At 50.1% G+C, this 21975-nt stretch overlaps 1 protein-coding gene across 1 annotated transcript in view; it reads left to right on the top strand.

Annotated features, from left to right (window-relative positions):
- DPY19L3 (dpy-19 like C-mannosyltransferase 3) overlaps nucleotides 1–21975 on the top strand; it is a 58929-nt gene that overhangs the window by 26286 nt on the left and 10668 nt on the right. The window contains exons 7-16 of the mRNA XM_073554998.1: nucleotides 5695–5818; nucleotides 6305–6439; nucleotides 8469–8600; nucleotides 8794–8895; nucleotides 15616–15686; nucleotides 15919–16077; nucleotides 16326–16448; nucleotides 16542–16653; nucleotides 19593–19649; nucleotides 19903–19985. Of these exons, the coding sequence (XP_073411099.1) occupies nucleotides 5695–5818; nucleotides 6305–6439; nucleotides 8469–8600; nucleotides 8794–8895; nucleotides 15616–15686; nucleotides 15919–16077; nucleotides 16326–16448; nucleotides 16542–16653; nucleotides 19593–19649; nucleotides 19903–19985 (1098 nt within the window). The remainder of the gene's footprint in view (nucleotides 1–5694; nucleotides 5819–6304; nucleotides 6440–8468; nucleotides 8601–8793; nucleotides 8896–15615; nucleotides 15687–15918; nucleotides 16078–16325; nucleotides 16449–16541; nucleotides 16654–19592; nucleotides 19650–19902; nucleotides 19986–21975) is intronic.

Below are 21975 nucleotides of genomic sequence, written 5' to 3'. Positions count from 1 at the left end.
CTGTGTACCTTGAATGGTTGGTTAATATAAAAGCTGTTGAGGGGTGATAAAGGTGTATCTCCACCTATGACATTTATTACAGGATGTGCCATTCATTCTTCTGGGAAAGCTGGATGATAACCCCTATGGGAGCTGTAACAATAGCCAAATTGATGGTCACGCAGGTTCTGGAAAAACAGATATACAAAATGTATAAGACCGGAATATGAAAAGTAAGTGTTTATCGCTTCATTACGGGACACGGGTGTCCATGGTTGTGTGCTGCTGACACCAGGCAAAAAAAGAATTGTCTGCTTCTCCGCAGTGTACACCCGCCGATACACAAAGCTCGTCAGTTTAAGCTTGGTGTCTGGCGGAGGCAGACCCTGGATCTGATCCCAGGTCTATATTTTTTCCTACAGGTCTCTTTGATTTTTAACATTAATCTTTTCCCCGTCTGCCTTTCAGGTTCTTTAGGGCAGCAGGGTGTAATATCCACTCTGCCTTCCCACTTTGTGTGACCGAGAGAACAGTGTGGCATCTTCCCACTGTCCACTCTCATCTCGCCAGCAAGGACCCTATCCCCTGCTACTTCACTGTGTCCAGGGTGATTTGTGGTGGCCAGTCCTTGCCTTATTCCCCAACCCAGCCCCTTCCTCAGAGATGGCCGGGAGGAAGACGGTGGTCCCTACCCCTTTTTGACCTTCCCCCTTTTCAGGGGTCAACACTGTTTTCTGCACAGCCAAGGACCATGATGGTACGGGAAGGAGGACGCCTTATCAGTACCAGGCCCCCCTCCCCTTTTTCTCAAGGGGAGCCCCTGATGCTGTCCTCAAGAATGTGAAGAAGGAATCTGTACCTCCTTCCCAGGCCGCGGGGTGCATCGGCGATCCTACTGATGCTCTGAGTGGAGCCCTTTTCTTATATTGTGCCGGCACCACTTTCAAAAAAAGCCGCGCTTGTAATAGCACACTCTTTTTTTTTTTTTTTTTCTCATGCCCACCCTACTGTCTGCGTGGCATCCTTTGGCACTCTAATCACAGTGCACCCTGCTTGCCGTCCTATCATCTGTGAGCCTCGGGCACACCCCTTTCTCTGCCTCCTATCGGCGACGGTAAATTCAGTAGAATGCCCGCAATGCCCTTCCTCCCTCGCTCTGTCCATCAGGACACCGGCCTCTGCTACATTTCTGGCTCTGCAATGCCCAGGATCTCCCATTGGCAGGATGCCGGCACAGAACGGTGATTCCTTTCACAGCACCCGTCTTCAGTCAGCGTCCACCCATAGCTGTTCCTGCCTGCACAGCACTGTCATGGGACCACCGGATCATCGCTCCTCCAGGACAGGTAGGCTCTGTTCAGGCTGCCTTTTTCTTGCTAGGCGCCCTCTTCAGCCGTATTCCCCATGCCTTCACATACGACCTGGAGAGTCTCTCTCCCGTACTCATCACTATCACTACGCCTGCGTCCCTGCCTTTTCCCGACGGCTCATCCCTTAAGGACTCCACTGATAGCCAGGTTGAGGCCTTGGTCAAATCCACCGGCGAGGGTGCTGGCGCATCCCTCTGCCCTGCATGTGCTTCCTTGTGGGTGGCCAAATTGGTTTCTGCCTGGCAAAAACTCCTCCGGCAGGGCATACTATCATCTGCTCCACCTGACAAGTTGGCCGACCTAGTGGACCAGATCGCTCACACCGAGACATACCTGCTCACTGCGTCTTTAGACACTGCTCTGCCTGCGTTACTAGTAATATTGTCACGGTTCATAGCGTTCTCTGGCTAAAGGCCTGGAATGCGAATTCAGCCTCCAAGCAGTCTCTTACTGATATTCCCTTTCAGGGGGCAGGCTATATCAGATAATTTCTGACGCTACAGTGGTAAGACCACCTCACTTCCACAACCCGGGCCCAAGCGCCTGTTTCCAGGGAGTCATTCTCTTCAATTTTGATAATTTCCTTCCACAGGGAACTCTTCCCAGCAGGACCTCCCACCCAGAGGGAAGAGATGTAAGCCATCATTTAAGTCAGCCCCTACCTGGCGTCCCAGGGGGTTGTTCCTCAAAGCCCTCCAGGTTCCGATCAAATAGATTATCTTCAGCATGATGGGTCATCCCCACCTGGGACACCTCCCAGGGTGGACGGCTGTCGTCTTCTCTTCCAGGACGCATAGCCGTCGGTAGTTGACGACAACTGGGTCAGGGAAATAGTGACTTCCAGCTACAAAATAGAGTCCCCCCCCCCCCCCGGGAACTGCTTCTTGATGTTTCGTTCACCAAGCCTTCCAGCTCAAGAGCCAGGTTTCTTTCAAGCCATTTCCTCTCTCCTCCAAGCAGGAGTCATCGTCCCAGTTCCTTCGCAAGAACATTTTTGTGGTTTCTATTCCAATTTTTTGTTGTCCCAAAGAAGGACTACTTCCTCCATCCAGTCCCAGACCTTAAGTGTCTGATTTGATGCATGCGTCTTTGGCATTTCCAAATGGAGTCCCTCTGCTTGGTAATCGCTTTGATGGAATCCAAGGAGTTTCTCTGCTCAGTGGACATTCAGGACGCGTATCTCCACATCCTGATTTGTGTGCCACATCAGAGATTTCTCACATTTGCAGTTCAGGGAAGTCGTTATCAGTTTACAACTCTCCCCTTCAGCCTAGCCTTTGCCCCCAGGGTGTTCAAGAAGTTGATGGCGTCCGTGATGACCATTCTGTGCAACAGATTACCCTGGACACTCTGGCTCAGATGGATAGTCAACAAGACGAAGTCATGGTTGATTCCAGCACAACACATTACTTTTCTGGGGATGTTGTTTGACACTGCCCGTGCCAAAGTCTTTCTCCCGGAAGAGAAAATCTCTACCCTCCACCTGAGAGTCCACTCTCTGAAACGCCTATCCTGTCACCCCCTTCGCCTCTGCCTGAGCATGCATGTGTGTGCTGGGGAAGATGATCGCAGCCATGGAGGCCATGCCCTTTGCCCAATTCCACACCCGTTCACTTCAGCCTGCCCTCTTGTTAGCATGGGACAAGGTGTTCTCCTATGACTATCCCATTATTCCCCCCCATCGTGTACGTCAGTCATTTACATGTTGGACCCTATACTCGTCTCTTCATCTCAGGAAATCTTTTCTTCCTCTCCATTGCAAGGCCATCACAACCGATACAAGTCTTCTTGTTTGGGGAGCAGTTTTTCTGCATCACACAGCTCAGGGCTGCTGGAACCCTCGGGAAGTTACCCTTCCAATCAATCTCCTGGAGATCAGAGCAGTCTACCACTGGCAGTACCTCCTCGCGGGCCATCTGGTTCACATTCAGTCGGACAACCCCACTGCCGTGACATGCATAAACCACTAAGGCTACTTTCACACTTGCGTCGGGCCGACGTACCGACGCACGTTGTGAAATATTTGCACAACCGGGGCAGCGGATGCAGTTTTTCAACGCATCCGCTGCCCCATTGTAATGTCCAGGGAGGAGGGGGCGGAGTTTCGGCCTCGCATGCGCGGTCGAAAATGGTGGACACGACGCTCAAATAAAGTTACATGTAATTTTTTTTGTGCGTCGCGGCCGCCAAAACATGACGCATCCGTCACACGATGGATGCGACGTGTGGCCATACGTCGCAGTGCGTCGCTAATGCAAGTCTATGGAGAAAAAACGCATCCTGCGGGCAACTTTGCAGGATGCGCTTTTTCTCCAAAACGGCGCATTGCGACGTACGTCACACGACGCTAGTGTGAAAGCCTAAGGCGGAACACGCAGCAGATCTGTTCTGACGGAGGTATCCAGGATCCTAGTCTGGGCAGAGAATCATGTAACAGCAATCTTGGAGGTTCACATTCCTGGAGTAGAAAACTGGGCTGCCGAGTTTCTAAGCCGCCAGGGTCTCGCTCAACCCTGAAGTGTTCGACCAGATCTGTCAGAAGTGGGGCATCCCCAACGGAGATCTGATGGCATCTTGGATGAACGCCAAGGTGCCCAACTTAATAGCCAGGTCCCCTGATCCTCTGGCGATCGGTCAGGACCCCCTGGTTCTGTCCTGGTCTCTTTCGCCTTCCATATCTGTTGATGTTTCTCCCCTTAATCTTGAGGGCCGTCGAAAAGATCAAGTCAGAGGGGGTATCTGTAATTTTGGTGGCTCCAGACTAGTCCAGACGGGCCTGGTACGCAAAGTTAGTAAACATGCTCGCAGACACCCCCCTTTAAACTTTCTCCAGTCTGGTCTCGACTTCAAGCTTTCCCTTAGAACTCTTAAGGGTCAAGACTCCGCCCTCTCAATTCTTTTCAGAAGGATCTGGCATCTTGACCCCAGGCAAGACCTTCCTCAAGGTTATTGCTTATCTGGCTCCACCTTATCAGCCTCCAGTAGATCCATGGGACCTTAACTTTGGTCCTATCTGCCCTTCAGCACTCGACCATCCAAGACATAACAACTTCCCTTCTATCCTGGAAGGTTTGCTTTCTTGGTGGCTATCACGTCTCTCAGACCAGTTTCGGAACTGGCGGCTCTTTACTGTCCTCCTTTTTTCATTTTCCATAAAGACAAGGTCGCTCTCAGACCTGTTCTTTCTTTTCTTCTGAAGGTAGTTTCCTCTTTACACATCAATGAGGATATCGTTCTGCCTTCCCTTTGCTCTTCCCCAGTTCATCCCCTGGAGAAGTCTCTCCACAGGCTGAATCTGGTGAGAGCTCTTCGCTTCTACCTCCTCTCTATGACAGCTACTTTTTGTCGCTCTGACTCTGTTTGTCATTCCTGAGGGTAGTTGTAAGGTACATCCAGCCTCCAAATCTACCATCGCTCACTGGATTAGTTCAGCTATCTTGGAGGCATATCGGGTCAAGGACAGACCACACCCTCCGGGGGTGAGGGCTCGCTCCACCCGGGCGGTGGGGCCTCCTGGGCCGTTCGTCACCAGGCCTTTGAGTCTCAAGTTTCCAAGGCAGCTACCTGGTCTTCCCCACGTGCTTTTGCGAGTTTTTACCGAATTCATACCTATGCTTTGGTGGATGCCAGCCTGGGAAGAAAAGTTTTGCAGACGGCGGTCATCCACCGTCCGACCTGAGTTTTCGAAAGTTTTCCTTATTGACTGACTCCCTTGGAATTGCTTTGGGACGTCCCATGTCTTGGTTTCTATGGTCTCTTCACCTACTACTTTTTCACTAGCTGACGAGCTTTGTGTCTGTTGGTGGGTGTATATTGCTGAGAAGAAACTAACTTTTTTTTTTTTGCCTAGTGTCAGCCTCGTAGTTACAGCAGCATACACTCTGTGGTTACCAGTGTCCCCCAATGGAGGCTCCAAGAAAGAGACTTAACAAGGAGTACCAAAAATCCATCTTTCCAAGCTACACCTCCAGATGTCATCCAATGGCCATCATCACAGCTCCCGTGGGGGTTGTCGGCCCACTTTCCTGAATAACACATCCCATAATAAATGTCTTAACGCGGAAATAATACACCTACAAAGAGTAAGAGTATTCCCATAAATGTGCCATTCAGTACGGTAGGAAAGATGGATGACAACCCCTAGGGACGATTTAAAGACAACTACGCTGGTTGTCGGCGGGGTCCTCAGGAAACTGAATTGCAGATTTGATTTTCCAGCCCATGAGGGTGTGCGCTAATAGGAATATTATTATTATTGCTGCTTTTATTGATCATCTTCATGTTTTGTCCCGTGCGGACGGATTTCTTCTTACCGTATAATTTTTATTTTTTTTACCTTGGGCAGGATTGACACAACCCGGGTTGAATTTACCATTCCTCTTCGAGAAAATTGGGCGCTCCCCTTCTTTGCCGTTCAGATAGCAGGGATATCGTATTTCCTGAGACCCGGTCTGTCGCCATTAAAAGCGGTAAGTGCCATCAGTACAGAATATTCTGGGAGATTGACTTGTACATTCCCCGTTGGTATCAGCGACTTTGCTCCGTCTACACGTTCACAAAGGAAACGTAACTGTCATTTGAGGGTCCATTAAGTTGCATCACAATAAATAATGTGAATGTATTCTAGAAAAGCTGCGTACTAAACACTAAACCACCCAGGTTTGTAGAACAGTTCACACTTAAGTTATAATCCTACACATCTGTTCACATATTAGTGCCGTCTTCTGCTGCCGGCATTGGATGACGCTTTGCTGGCTCATCTGACCCATCCCTCTTCAGCGGGGCAGTACTTGAGCCTGGACCTTCAGCTGCCGGAGTACAGTGCTCTGATATTCTAGTAAATCCTGAATTCTCTAGCTTCTGAGTCTCCAGGAATAAGCAGATTGTGACTTGTTTGCAGGTGTCTCTTTATCTTTCTTTTTTATATGTTGACTTAATTTCATGTTCCTATCCAGAGACTGTCCCTTCTTGTAGTTTACGTCTCCACGTTCATCTTCAGCCTCACCTGGCAGTTCAACCAGTTCGTTCTACTCATTCAAGGTCTCGCATTCTTCTCTTTGGACTGTCTGGACTTAATACCGGCTAACAAGGTGAGGCCAACATTCGGCTCGATACTTAAGACCTCCATCGTATCCTCATGCGTCATATCTGTGGTGCCGACGTGTTGCCATGTAACCAGAGAAGGTTAGGGAACAATATTAAACCTTGTCTTGTGGGATTTTTTTTGATGGTGGGGATAGAACGGAGATAGTTGCCATTCGCATCTTTTCTCACTGACTATCAATGTTCAATTCTTCTCCCACCGATACACATTAGGTAGTTGGTCAGACCCCTCAAAATTCAGCCAACGTTCATGTGTATGTGGCCTTAAAGGGAATCTGTCACCTAATTTTAGGTCTAAAACTAGGCCAATCAGCTGCGGCCACCGCCATTGGGGGCTTATCTACAACATTCTGTAATGCTGTAGATAAGCCCCCCCCCCCCGATGAAACCTGAAAGATAAGAAAAATGAGTTAGATTATACTCACCGGGGGGCGGTGGGTGTCGCAGTCCGGTCTGGCACCTCCCATCTTCATACGATGATGTCCTCCTCCTTGCTTCTCCCTCGGCTCCTGCGCACGTGTACTTTCTCTGCCCTGTTGAGGGCAGAGTAAATTACTATAGTGCGCAGGCGCCGGGAAAGGTCAGAGATCTCTGGCGCCTGCGCACTGCAGTACTCTGCTCTGCCCTCAACAAGGCAGATAACGTACGCCTGCGCAGGAGCCGAGGGAGAAGCAAGGAGGAGGACATCATCGTATGAAGATGAGAGGCGCCGGACGGGACGGCAACACCCATCGGACCGGACTGAACGCCGGGGTGAGTATAATCTAACGCTTTTTTTTCTTATCTTTCAAGTTACATCAGGGGCTTATCTACAGCATTACAGAATGCTGTAGATAAGCCACTGATGGCGGTGGCCGCAGCTGATAGTCCAAAAATGGGGTGACAGATCCCCTTTAAAGGGGTCCTTTAACCAGTCTGGGGCTGCCCTTTTTATTTAAGAAAAGAGTGGGCAGACGCAGATGGGGGATTTTTTAAAATAACGCTCGTCAGCAAATGTGTCAAGAAGGGTCTGAAATGCCTCCTCTTCCCTAAAGGATGCAATTTTGTAGCAAAAGTCTGGTCTGCGCTCCCGGCTGTCTGCATGCAGAGCAGGTTCCCATGATTGTCCGCTGCACAAGAACATGCAAGATTCTGCTCGTTCACAGCGAGGCAGGAAGTTTGGATCCAACTTTTTCCTAGAAAATTATATCCTTTTTAGGTCGCAAATATGCAGCGGTATTTCTCATGCCAGGATTGTTTGGCAATCCTCGGCTGACTTAAGCGTGACAGCGGCATAGAAATGCATCATGCTGTCACACTCAGGTCAGGAGAAGTGTCGGGCCAATCCGTGCAGTGCGATGCGATCCTCGCACGAGAAATACATCCGCTGCCTGCGCCTTTAGGGGGAAGGTTGCATTTCAGACTCTTCTTGCCACATTTACCTAATGGGCGTCATTTTGAAAATCCGAGGCTGCCTGCTCTTAAATAAAAACGATTGGCGATGGCGTCTTTCTAAGGAAGATTTACTAAACCTTTCATGTAATTGGACATAACCCCAATTTTTGATTTGTTTCCATGAAAGTGACATTTTCGGGCCGGTTTGCATTACGACCTAGCAGATCACCATCAGTCCAACAGGTCCTTGGAGTTTCCTCTGTAACTTTTCAGTGTTTTTTTTTTTCTTTTCCCCCGTCATCCCTTTTTAAAGGTAGCGGAAATATGACTGCAGATGATATATACATACATATATACATATATATTAAAAAGTCCGTAATTTCTGCTCGTTGTCGGTGAATGGAAACGTCCAGTTAGACATGGTCAGGACAGATTTTCCATGTCCGCATATAAAGTTTCCACTCACCGAGAACAAACAAGAAACTTAAGAAAATTTTTCTTATAATATCGGGACTGAACTTAAGTCATATAAAAATGTAAGTAAACTTCATAGTGGACAAAAATCCGAAAAACCAGAAATCTGGGAAGAGGTGAGCAGATCCTGGCGCTCCGTGACTGAGATGTTCGATGCTTGGGTTCTAGGTGAGGAGCCTGTACGTGGTCCAAGGGGTGAGCCTGGTCCTGGTGTGTCTCATGCAGTTCATTAATACTATGATCCTCGGATCTCTGCTCCTCAGCTTCATTTTGGCAGCGGTTACAGCCCAGAAACTACAGGTGAGCAGCGATCATATCCGTGCCATTTTCTGGTGGAAGTCCTGGCAGACGGCACCGCTCCGATACCAACCATTTATTTTCCAGACTATTGAGCCCCATTTGTCATCCGTTGTGTTGATCTTACCTGATATTGGGACCTGATGGTCCTGAAAGTTCTGTGATGATTAATTACTACCATCCTATTTACGTTTAGAAGAACTTTAAAAGCGGCCATCTTCGCAGAAGGGTTTGGAACCTCTGTCTTCATGTGGCGATTGTCCTGTGCCTCACAGCGTTGATAAATGTGTGCGTGAAGGTAAGCCTGAAACAACATGGTGAAATGTGACGCTAAACAACCTTCTAGCTCTGCTCATGACACATGTATGATCTATGGGGGTCTCACCCTGCGTCATTGTCTATAGGACTGATGGAGGAGCGCAAGTACAGAGCCCGGCTATCTCCGTCAATCCAATAGACAATGAATGGAGCTGTAATGTACTTGTAAGATCACCGCTTTTTTCAAAGGGGGACGGACACAAGATCAGTGACCTCCCGCAGTGATCATATATTTATCACCTCTCCTGTGGAATGACGTACATTGGACAATCCCTTTAAGCCGACCACAGACAGGATTGTAGCAGAATCTCCTGATACTTTTTTTTCTCTGTGGATCTCATCCTGTTCTGTTTTATCACCAAGAGGTAAGTGGTACTACATGAACCAGCAAACCTCCTCATGAAATAACCTGCCCATCTGGGTATGTAGGACTCGGGGAGGCTGCCATATGTGTAACCTTCCGTTGCTGGTCCGTGTACACACCTGCCATTTGCCTCGTAGTGATGCAGTAACTGGGGCATAATGCATGTACAGCCTTATGACTCTGGCACAGGAGAGGAGGACTATTTTTTTTTTTTTTTTTTTTTTTTTTTAATGTGTTACTTTATCTTTTTTTCAAATTTTTATTTTGGGAACAAGTATGTTTTTGTTTGTGCGGTGCAGAACAAATAAGAAGACGTCTAAAATGACCTTTCTCGTTCGCCTTATTGGGGGACACAGAGACCATGGGTGTATGCTGCTGCCACTAGGAGGCTGACACTATGCACAAAAAAGTTAGCTCCTCCTCCGCCGTATACACCCCACCGACCGGCAGGAAATTCCTCAGTTTAGCTTAGTGTCAGTAGGAGGTGGACACGGGTCTTTTATTAGACCCATATCTACCTCAGTGTGCGTCGTTTCTTTGCAGGTTCCGGAGGGATACGGAGTGAACAGTCACATCCGTACTCCCACAAAGAGACTATGAGTACGGCGTGTACTGCCACCCCGTATCCTCATAGGTCTCCGGAGCAGGACCAGGAGCCTCGCACAAGTAGGTGCCAGCCGCACGGACGGTCCTTGCCCCCTGCCTCCCACCATCTCGCCTACCAGAGCCTGAAGGTTGGATGAGGCGCGGATTTCATAGAGACAGACAGCGTGGGATTTTCAGGTACCTTTATTGTAAGGCCCCCTGCCTGGGTGAGTATGTCAGTCTTCCCCCGACGTTTTCTCTTGGAGCGGTCGCCAGGGGGACCACGTTAGGGTCCCTGCACGCCCCGCATCCCCCCACGGTCACCGCATCCATGCAGGCCCCGGGTCTTCACGGGCCTCGTTCTGTGCTTCCCCCTTTTTTTTTTTTTTTTTTCCATCTTGGCAGGGGTAGCGCTGGGGTTGAGCAGTTCTGGGCAGGGACGCGGCCCGGTGTTGCGAAGCGTCTTCCGCGCCGACCCCCTGCTGACAGGCGGCCGCCGCAACTAATTTAGGCCCTGGCTTGTGTTCGGGCCTACCGCAGCGTCGCGGCCACGCCCCCCGCCCCTTTCTACTAAGCGGGCTTCACTCCCGCTCTCCCCAGGCCCTCCCCCCGCCTTTCCCTCTCCTGCCCAGCATATGGCTAGAGGGCAGCAATTATTAACCCTGCGAGGACCGCCCTTCCCCGGGACCCGCGCTTTTCTACAGGCAGGCGCCATCTTCACAGCCTGCCAGCCGGACGCAGCTGGAGAGGCTCCCCAGCCCCTGTGCAGTTTCTGCAAGCAGCTTTTTGCCTCTTTGGGACGGCCAGCCGGACTTCTCCCTGATCTGCATCCCCGGACAGGTCGAGCAGCATCGCTTTTGGGGACACCGGACCGTGAGTAGTTCTGCACGGCAGACTGACCCTTCTCCGCTCTCTGTCCCCCAACCTTCCGGCACTACCTCAGGTTTTTCACAATGTCTATCCCTACGGCTGATCGTACCCGCTCTTCGGCCCTCCCCTGCACAGCCCGACGCCGCTCAGGAGCCATCCATAGCCCCAGGGGTGAGTGAGCCCCCCTTGCCGGGTTGGGCCTCCTCCCTATCACAGTCGGTGGCAGACCTCACCAAGGTGTCTCGGTCCCTAGTAGCCGTTCTGGATAAGTTGCCCTTGGGAGCTTCTGCGGGACCTAGCACGTCCCAGGACGTCCCATCTGAGCCAGCCAGTGTCAGTCGCAAGAGACCCAGGCAGGATCTCCAGGCGGAGTCCTCTCCTCGCCCTACCTCACCCCATACTCCCCAGCAGTCTCCCTCTCGGGCCTCCTCTCCCGAGTCAGGTGAAGCGCTTTCGGAATCTGAAGGGGTCTTAGAGCTGGATTCGGATCAGGATGCGAACATGAAGGTTACGGTGCAGAACCTCATTCCCTGATTTACCATACCTTCGACATCACTGACGCCCCTGCGAAATCCTCAGATCAGGAGGTTTCGTTCAGACGGGCGGAAACACCTTCCAGGGTGTTTCCCTTTCATTCCGAGTTTGGGAAGATTTTTACCAAGGAAAGGGAAGATCCGACTAGACGCTTTCAAAGAGGAAAGCGTCTCGGCGTGCTGTATCCGTTTGCTAAAGAGCTCACGGACAACTGGGCCGCTTCTCCTTCAGTGGACCCTCCCGTATCCAGACTCTCTAATAATACTGTTCTTCCGCTGTCGGGTGTAGCGTCTCTAAAAGATTCTAATGACAGAATCATAGAATCCCTAGCAAAGTCTGCCTTCGAGGCGGCATCTGTGGCGGTATGTCCAATCTTTGCTTCATCTTGGGCAGCAAAGGCTATATCCGCTTGGGCAGAGGACCTTCGGCAGGGCATTCTGGATAAGGCACAACTGGAGCATTTGGCCGATCTCGCCAATCAGATTTCCCATGCGGGGGATTATCTGCTTTCTGCTTCCTTGGATGCCGCATCTTGCGCGGTTCAGGCGTCAAGCAACATCGTGGCAATCCGACGTACAATTTGGCTCAAGGCCTGGCAGGCGGACTTGTCCTCTAAAAAGTCTGACTAATCTGCCTTTTCAAGGAGTGCGTCTCTTTGGGTCCCAATTGGACCAGATTATTAAGGACGCTACCGGAGGTACGAGTTCTCTTCTCCCCCAATCCAAGTCTCGCAGACCTCCTCCAAGGCGTCAGTTCCGTCCCTTTCGGGCTTTCCGCCGTTTCAATGCGGCGGAAAACCCTTCCAACCAGCAAAGGCCACAAGCACGTCAGGAAAGAAAGAAAAAAGGTCTCCTTCAGGCTCACTCCGTCCTGGCGGTCCCACTCTTCCCAGGGAAGACCACCCAGATCTAGATCTGGACGGTCTACGTCCGCATGACTATCATCGGTCTTCCGTGGGTCCCTTCCAATTGTGAGGTCGACTTCTTTTCTACAGTGACGTCTGGTTCGCCTCAGTAGAGGACGCTTGGGTCAGAGAGGTTGTATCGACAGGATACAAAATAGAGTTCGTTTCTCTTCCACGGGATCGCTTCTTCCAATCCCGTCCGCCACGGGATCCTGCCTTGATCCCGGGGTTCGGTTCGGCCATCGCCTCTCTCCTCAGCTCCGGGGTGATTGTGCCCGTTCCCAAATAGGAACGATTCACAGGGTTTTATTTAAACCTGTTTGTGGTGCCGAAAAAGGACGGGGCGGTTCGACCCATCTTGGATCTCAAGTTACTCAACAAGAGAGTTCGCCTCCCCCACTTCCGGATGGAGTCGGTTCGCTCGGTGATTGCCTCCATGGAGGAGCAGGAATTCATGTGTTCCATAGACATCCAAGATGCCTATCTACACGTGCCCATATTTCCCGGACACCGAAGTTCCTGTGGTTTGCGATTCACCACGAACATTATCAGTTCGTCGCGCTCCCTTTCGGGCTCGCCACCGCTCCCAGGGTCTTCACGAAGATTATGGCGGCGTTGATGGCCTTGTTGAGGATCAGAGGTCTTGTTCTTTTTCCGTATCTCGACGATATTCTGATCAAGGCTCCCTCCTTTCATCAGGCCCGCCTAAGTGTGGCGATCGTTCTAGACACCCTGTCCAGTTTTGGGTGGATCGTCAACCGGAAAAGTCCTGTCTGATCCCTACTCAACGCCTTGTGTTTCTGGGCCTTCTTTTCGACACTCGTCGGTCAAGGGTATTTCTCCCACAAGACAAGATTCTTTCCCTGCAGCAGGGCGTCCGATCACTACAGATCGCACGGTTTTCATCTCTCAGGACAGCCATGAGGACTCTGGGGAAGATGGTGGCAGCAATAGAGGCAGTTCCCTTTGCCCAGTTTTCACGCCAGGCCCCTCCAGCAGGCCATTTTGTCCAGGTGGAACAGGTCGGCTCTGTCTCTGGATCGTCCGGTTCGTCTTTCATGCCGGATCAAGCGGTCTCTCAACTGGTGGTTGACGTCTCCCCTCATTCTCTCGGGGCGGTCCTTTCTTCCCAGATTGTCACAACGGACTCCAGCCTCATCGGCTGGGGTGCAGTGTTCCGCAATCACACTGTTCAGGGTCAATGGTCGACTCAGGAATCAGCTCTGCAGATCAATGTCCTAGAGATACGAGCGATCCTTCTGGCTCTCGTCCACTGGGAACGGCACCTCAAGGGCCTGCCTGTCAGGATTCAAACAGACAATGCCACAGCGGTGGCGTATATCAACCGACAAGGGGGGACACGGAGTGTCTCAGCCCTGGCAGAAGTGTCCAGAATTCTTCAATGGGCAGAGACCTTTGTTCCAACAATTTCCGCGGTTCACATTCCCGGCGTGGACAACTGGGCCGCTGATTTTCTAAGCTGCGAGGGTCTCGCGGCAGGGGAATGGTCCCTACATCCGGAGGTGTTTCATCTGCTCTGCTGTCGGTGGGAAACCCCGGACGTAGACCTCATGGCGTCTCTCCTCAAAAGGAAGGTACCACAATTCGTGTCCAGGTCTCGGGACCCCCTGGCAGGGGGCGCCGACGCTCTGGCCGTTCCTTGGTCACAGTTCGAGCTCCCCTACCTGTTCCCTCCCTTGCCTCTTCTTCCCAAGCTGTTGAAGAAAATCAAGGCAGAAGGGATTCCAGTCGTCCTCATCGCCCCGAATTGGCCCAGAAGGTCTTGCTTCGCGGACATTGTCAACCTTCTCGCGGACGCCCCCTGGAAGCTTCCCGACAGGGCAGATCTGCTGTCGCAAGGCCCGATTTGCCACCCCAATTCTCGGTCGCTCAATTTAACGGCGTGGCTGTTGAGACCGAGGTTTTGAAACGGGCAGGATTCTCTGATCGAGTGATTCATACCATGATCCGCGCCAGAAAGCCTTCCTCTTCCAAGATCTATTACCGTACTTGGAAAGCCTATTTCTCCTGGTGTGAGGCCAATGACATTGCGGCCAGGGTTTTTTCGCTTCCTTCTGTTCTGGCGTTTCTTCAGACAGGGCTGGATGCGGGGCTTGCTCTCAGTTCCTTAAGGGTCAAGTTTCGGCACTGTCCATTTTATTTCAGAAGACGCTGGCCTCCCGGCCCCAGGTCAAAACCTTTCTTCAGGGTGTGGCTCACACGGTTCCTCCGTACTGAGCGCCCGTGGATCCTTGGGATCTTAATTTCGTTCTTGGGGTTCTGCAAGGTCCTCCTTTTGAACCTCTCAGGGATGTTTCCCTGCCCTCCTTTCTTGGAAGGTGGCCTTTCTGGTGGCCATTACTTCCATCCGACGTGTGTCGGAATTAGCGGCCCTTTCTTGCCGCTCTCCCTTCTTGGTACTTCATCAGGACAAGGTAGTTCTACGGCCTCCGCCCTCTTTCCTTCCGAAGGTGGTATCTTCGTTTCACCTCAATGAGGACATTGTTCTGCCATCCTTCTGCCCGAGCCCAGCTCATCCTCGGGAGCGATCCTTGAACAAGCTGGACCTGGTCAGGGCATTGAGAGTCTATCTAGCCAGGACATCTTCCTTGCGGAAGTCAGACTCTCTGTTTATCATTCCAGACGGTGCAAGGAAAGGTCACCCAGCCTCAAGGACCACTATTGCTCGCTGGATCAGATGGGCAATTTTGGAGGCATACCGGGTCAAGCATCGTGCAGCTCCTTCAGGGATCAGAGCGCACTCTACCCGGGCGGTGGGTGCCTCCTGGGCGGTGCGCCACAGAGCTTCCGCGCTGCAGCTTTGCAAAGCTGCAACGTGGTCTTCGGTTCACACTTTTGTGAAATTCTACAGGGTCCACACCTATGCTTCGGCGGACGCCAGCCTAGGTAGAAGGTTTCTGCAGGCCGCGGTGGTGAGTCCACTGGCCTGATGGAAGTTTGTTTCCCACCCCAGGGACTGCTTTGGGACGTCCCATGGTCTCTGTGTCCCCCAATAAGGCGAACGAGAAAACAGGATTTTTTGGGTTGCTTACCGTAAAATCTGTTTCTCGAAGCCTTCATTGGGGGACACAGCACCCTCCCATGTTCTACAACTCCTGTTCTTATGTTTGTCGATTGGTTACAGTTGAGTTGTTCGTTCTGTTTTCAATCTATTCCGTTACTTCTCCTACTGCTTTCTCACTAACTGAGGAATTTCCTGCCGGTCGGTGGGGTGTATACGGCGGAGGAGGAGCTAACTTTTTTGTGCATAGTGTCAGCCTCCTAGTGGCAGCAGCATACACCCATGGTCTCTGTGTCCCCCAATGAAGGCTTCGAGAAACAGATTTTACGGTAAGCAACCCAAAAAATCCTGTTTTTTTTCCCGCAGATTGTCCAGATTGCGCCTAAAACTTTACTTTTTTTGTTTTGTTTTTCTCCAACAGAAAATCCTGAAGCTGCAGTCGGACGAGCACATCTTCAAGTTCATACAGGCCAAGATGGGCTTCAAAACGCGGTCAGTCTGCACACGTGGCTTAAAAAGGACGAGTGAATGTTTTTCCCATTAATGTCAGCACATTTTGGTGTAGTGGGAGCAGTACTGGTACGGCCGTGTGTTCTGCGGACTCTGCGCGCCTCCCTGTTGCTCTTTCTGACATCAATCCTGGATGTTGGTGGATTGCGGTCAGCGCCTCCGTGCCGTCCTCTTCTCACCACACGGACTGATCCTCTTTGTCGCTTCTTTGTAGAGACTTCGATGCCAACCTTTACCTCTGCGAGGAGCCGTTCCAGCTGCTGCCATTGGACACATTTGGGAGACTCTCGGATTCTTTCCTCCTTTACCCTTTTATTGTCGCTCTCTTTTTCTTCACCGTTGTGACCGCCATCACTGTGTTCTATAACCTCAGGTAATAAATCTGGTTATATTTTATGTTTTTTAATTACTGGCACCTTCTAGTTTATGACGCGTTTCATGCTTTATGTTCCTAATGTTTTAAAGCAAACCTCACATTTGGAAGCCTGGGGGCGAGAATTATTTCTTTTACCTCCATTGATGTACATTGCTCCGGCACTCGGATGTATCGCCAAAGCTGTAAATGACCGATAATTGTAATTAATAAGTTGCTTTATGAATATTACTTTTTCTTATTTCTAGTAATCCTTCAACTTCTAAGAAGGCGAATCAGCAGGAACAGAAGACGTGTCTAGTAAGAGCCGACGTCGCCTACAACCTAATGCACAACCTCCTGTTCGGGTGCCTGGCCATCAGCACCATGAGGTGAGCCCACATTGGGAAAGATTTATCAAAACTGGGACCTTTGTTGCATTTCATCATGAAGCCAAAAAACTACTGTGATATGCTTGGTTGCAGAATGAAATATCTCTGGACGTCCCACATGTGCGTGCTCGCTTCTTTCGGACTCGCCAGTATGGACATTTGGGGAACTGCACTGAGACTGCTGCGTCTCCACACACCAAAAAGGGTTAGTACAAGAAATGTTCCGAGTCCTATTCTCCCTGTTCGGGACTGGTTCAAACGTCCGGACAAATCTGTTCAAGATCGGACCACGACGCACGGACTGGCCGGCCGTCTCCCCACTTGAGCGTGACCGCTTCATGTGTTTCTAAGCAGCTGTCCTGCTCAGGTCAGGAGACCCACGGCCATGCTGTGCATTGCTGTCCGATCTCAGACCAATTTGCAAAGACGTCTCAATGTGCTCTTATACTCAACATGGTTCTTACCCCGTCCTACCCTCCCCACCTAAATTAACTGGCGAACAGACTGATTCCAACAACCCTCTTAATCAGTCATCACGTGCCTTTAATATCCACAGGTGGAGTGGTGCTTTGTCTGCGGCTGTTAATTAGTTACATACTGCTGTCAATCACTGACAGCGAGATTTAACATGCGCCGGCCAGAAGTGCCTCATTCATCCCGCCCATTGGCGCCCCTATCACGGCCGGGGGTCTGCTGATGACCCCCGTGCCTGTCCTTACGAGCATCCTGTGATAGCTGGCGTTCATAGGAGATTGCTTTCTGCTACAGACAGCAGCACTGATGCACTGCTACAAATAGCACAAGCAATAGAACAATCACAGCTTCAAGTCTCCTAAATAAAGTAAAAAAAAAAAAAGTTTTTTTAAAACTATGAAAAAAAACCTTTAAGAGTTCAGATCACCCTCCCCATTAAAAATAAAACAATTCATAAATTTCTGATCTATTAAAATGTAAAATAAATTAATCCTGTCAGCAAATGGCAAAGTAAGACAATTCATTCCTATTCAGACCCCTTTAAATTTTCACTCTTTGTTTCATTGCAGCCATTTGGTAAATTCAAAAAAGTTCATTATTTTCTCATTAATGTACACTCTGCACCCCATCTTGACTGAAAAAAACAAATGTAGAAATTTTTGGAAATTTATTAAAAAAGAAAATCTGAAATATCACATGGTCATAAGTATTCAGACCCTTTGCTAAGACACTCATATGTAAGTCACATGCTGTCCATTTCCTTGTGATTCTCCTTGAGATGGATCTGCTCCTTCATTTGAGTCCAGCTGTGTGTAATTAAACTGATAGGACTTGATTTGTTAAGGCGCACACCTGTCTATATAAGACCTCACAGCTCACAGTTCATGTCAGCCCAAATGAGAATCATGAGACCAAAGGAACTGGCCAAGGAGCTTAGAGACAGAATTGTGGCAAGGCACAGATTTGGCCAAGGTTACAAAAGAATTTCTGCAGTACTCAAGGTTCCCAACAGCACAGTGGCCTCCATAATCCTTAAATGGAAGACGTTTGGGACCACCAGAAGTCTTCCTAGACCTGGCCGTCCAGCCAAACCGAGCAATCGTGGGAGAAGAGCCTTGGTGAGAGGTAAAGAAGAACCCCAAGATCACTGTGGCTGAGCTCCACAGATGCAATAGGGAGATGGGAGAAAGTTCCACAAAGTCAACTGTCACTGCAGCCCTCCACCAGTCGGGCCTTTATGGCAGAGTGGCCCAACCGAAGCCTCTCCTCAGTGCCAGACATATGAAAGGCTACATAGAGTTTGCTAAAAAAACACATGAAGGACTCCCAGACTATGAGAAATAAGATAGAACTTTTTCGTGATAATTCTAAGTGGTATGTGTGGAGAAAACCAGGCACTGCTCATCACCTGACCAATACAATCCCAACAGTGAAACATGGTGGTAGCATCATCATGCTATGTGGGTGTTTTTCAGCTGCAGGGACAGGACGACTGGTGGCAATTGAAGGAAACATGAATGTGGCCAAGTACAGAGATATCCTGGATGAAAACCTCTTCCAGACTTGGCCGAAGGTTCACCTTCCAAAAAGACATTGACCCTAAGCACACAGCTAAAATAACAAAAGAGTGGCTTCAGATCAACTCTGTGCTCATTCCTGACTGGCCCAGCCAGAGCCCTGACCTAAACCCAATTGAGCATCTCTGGAGAGACCCGAAAATGGCTGTCCACCAACGTTCACCATCCAACCTGACGAACTGGAGAGGATCTGCAAGGAAGAATGGCAGAGGATCCCCAAATCCAGGAGTGAAAAACTTGTGGCATCATTCCCAAGAAGACTCATGGCTGTACTAGCTCAAAAGGCGCTTCTCCTCAATACTCAGCAAAGGGGCTGAATACTTATGACCATGGGATATTTCAGTTTTTCTTTTTTAATACATTTGCAAAAATTTCTAAATTTCAGTTTTTTTTTTCCCCAGTCAAGATGGGGTGCAGAATATAATGAGAATATAATGAGAATATATAATATATAATAATGAGAAAAAAATGAACTTTTCTGAATTTACCAAATGGCTGCAATGAAACAAAGACTGGAAAATTTGAAAGTGTCTGAACACTAAATTAAAAAAAAAACAAAAAACAATTGTGGAAATGAACTTTTTTTGTGTTTTTTTTTTTTTTTTTTTTTTTTTTTTTTTTTGCAATTTCAACAGACCTAGAATTTTTTTTCTCCGCTTTCCAGTACATCACATGATAAAAGTACAACTTGTCCCGCAGACAAAGTTCTCCTACTCTCAAGGTCAGGAAGAGGTTAAATCTTGAATCAGTGTTGAATTCTGAAGCTCTGTGTTATATGTTGGCATTATATAAAGGAAGATTTATTATTTTTATGGATGTCAATTGATGAGACCTTGGCTGTGTTACTGTTTCTGCGCACTAGATGGCAGCATAGAATCGCATTTCCGGGATCACATTGGGATCAATGGAAGGTTTCCTTACAGCCATGATCTCCGGATCCAGAGCGATCTGATGGGTCATGCTGGGGGTCGGGGGCAGGGGCACGTTGCCTTGCCTAGGGTATTTACAGGGTAAAGTGAAGGTCACAGTTGTGGTTTGGAAGGGAGTGATATGGGAGTCGCAGGTCACTTTAAAATAATTAATTCTTTTCCAGACCAGCGCGCTCCGATATTCTGCCTCCATATTGGTGCTGGTCGCCGTGATATACAAGGTAAGGAAGTGTTGATTAATATTTCTATGTTTTCTCTCCAGCTCTTGTGAAACTACAACTCCCAGCATAGCTCGCCAGCCTGCGGAGATGTCGGGGCGACACAGGTCGCAGATTATTACTCCCTATGAGAGACACCCGAACATAACGCAAAGCGGGTGATAACAGAGGACAGCAGCTCGCCTCTGTAGGAGCCCGGGAGTGATCTTGCCTGTTTCATCATTGCTCATTAGGTTTTGTGTTTTTTCTTTTATAGTTCTGGCCTCGAATTACCGAGGAGATCTCCGAACTGCGGGAATTCTACGACCCCGACACTGTGCAGCTAATGAACTGGATCAAGTAAGGGCAAAGGTTTTTCTCTTTCGTCTCATTGGGGGACACAGGAACCGTGGGTGTGTGCTGCTGTCACTAGGAGGTTGACACTATGCATGAAAAAAAATGTTAACTCCGCCTCCGCAGTACACAGCCCTCCGACCGGCTGTAGGACAATCAGTTTTGCTTAGTGTCAGCAGGAGGTGGACATAGGTCTCTCGCAGACCCAGGCCTACCTCAATGCGTGTCGTTCCTTTTCAGGTAACCATGGAGGGATACAGAGTAGATATGCTACATCTGTACTCCCGGGATTGTGAGTACGGCGTGTACTGCCACCCCGTATCCTCATGAATCCCGAGGGCAGGACCCTATCCCCTAACACAGGACTCGTGTTCAGGTGGCAGCTCCGGGTCCTGACCTTCGTCTCCCATCACTCGCCCACCAGAGCCTGATGATCGAGAGAGACGCCCTGCAGAAAAGGTTTGGGACAGCAATCTTTTCATGCTGGTAAACCGACCCCTGTTACGGGGTGAACTGGAGGTAAGAGGCTGCAGCGTTGTATGATCTGCTCACCAGCCGCTCTGGCTGAATGTGACCGCTGTAATCAACACTCGGGCTTGCAGCCCATGGCGCTATACTTAGTTTAAGAGCCAACACTTACTTTCAAGCACGCGGTGCAGCGCGATTCCAGCCTCGTTCGTGGCAGCGTTATGGCCCTGGGCTCCAGCACGGCCGACGCCAGATTCCGGCCCCCCGGCTTCCTCTTCCTGGACCAGCGCCATCTTGGTGCTCCAGGAGGCCAGAGCAGGGCCCCGCCCACCACTTCCGGGCGGGGATTTCATAAGGCTTCTAGGCAGCGGCAGGGCTGTTCACCTCTCTCATCAGCTTGCGGCCGGCAGCTGCGGCGGGGACACAGGTCGTGGCTATGTGAGTACTGCACTACAGGTTGCTCCCTCACTCGCTCTCTACCCCTGACGGTCGGCACCAGGTAAAACCTGTCAGTATGCCCAAGGGAGAGCAGTCCCGCTCCTCCTCCTCATCCACTTCAGTGACCTTGGTCAAATATTTTGTATGTACCAAATGCAATGTCAGGCCTCGCCACTCTGCTCAGATTGCAGCAGACCTACGGTGTCACCTACGCTAGAGAGCAGGTGCAGTTCCCCCCGCTTTGCCGGTCAGAGCTCCCACATTACCCCTGGAGCAGAAGGAAGGCTCCTTGCCTGCCGCCTAGGGGCCATCCATCGCCACGGGAGACAGCGAGTGTCCAGGATGGGCCTCTTCCTTATCTAAGTCCGTGGCCGACCTTACCAGGACACAGGAGCACCAAAGGAGCCTCCTTTTGGGCCTTCTAGAGGCCGTAAAAGGTTTAGACAGGACCACCAACCTAGGTCCCCTTCTCACTCCATCTCGCCGCCAGAATTCCTCTGGCCGTCTGCCTCCTCCCGTTCCTCCTCCCCAGAATCAGGCGAGGCATTATCAGAGACACACTCAGAGGAGGGTTCTGAGTACGGACCAGAACAGTCCCAGGTCAAGGATATGGTTCAGGGCCTCATTGCCGCAGTCAATGAGACTTTTAACATTGGGGACACCACATCAAAACCTAATGATCAGGTTTTTTCATTTAAGCGTTATAAGTCCCCCTCTAGGGTCTTCGCCTCCCACAAGGATTTTGAGGAAGTGTTGGCCAGGGAAAGGGAAAACCCAACCAAGCGGTTTCAGAGAGGGAATTGTTTTGGGATTCTATATCCCTTCCCTCCAGATCTCAACTGGACCGCCTCCCTTTCGGTGGACCCACCAGGGTCCAGACTCGCTACCAATACAGTCCTCCACTCGCCAGTGGGGCAGCCCTGAAAGATCCCAATGATAGGAGGATAGAATCCCTGGCAAAATCCACCTTTGAGGCAGCAGCCGCTGCATTGTGTCCAGCCTTCGCCTCAGCCTGGGTAGCTAAGTCTGTTACAGAATGGGCCAAACAGCTTAAACAGGGCATATTGGCCGGGGCACCACCAGCGGAACT

Source organism: Dendrobates tinctorius, unplaced genomic scaffold (assembly GCF_039654945.1).
Source record: "Dendrobates tinctorius isolate UK_male_01 unplaced genomic scaffold, ASM3965494v1 ptg000214l, whole genome shotgun sequence".
NCBI classification, from domain to species: domain Eukaryota; kingdom Metazoa; phylum Chordata; class Amphibia; order Anura; family Dendrobatidae; genus Dendrobates; species Dendrobates tinctorius.
Note: the sequence above shows the minus strand (reverse complement) of the source record. Positions and strands in the feature narration are given on the sequence as shown.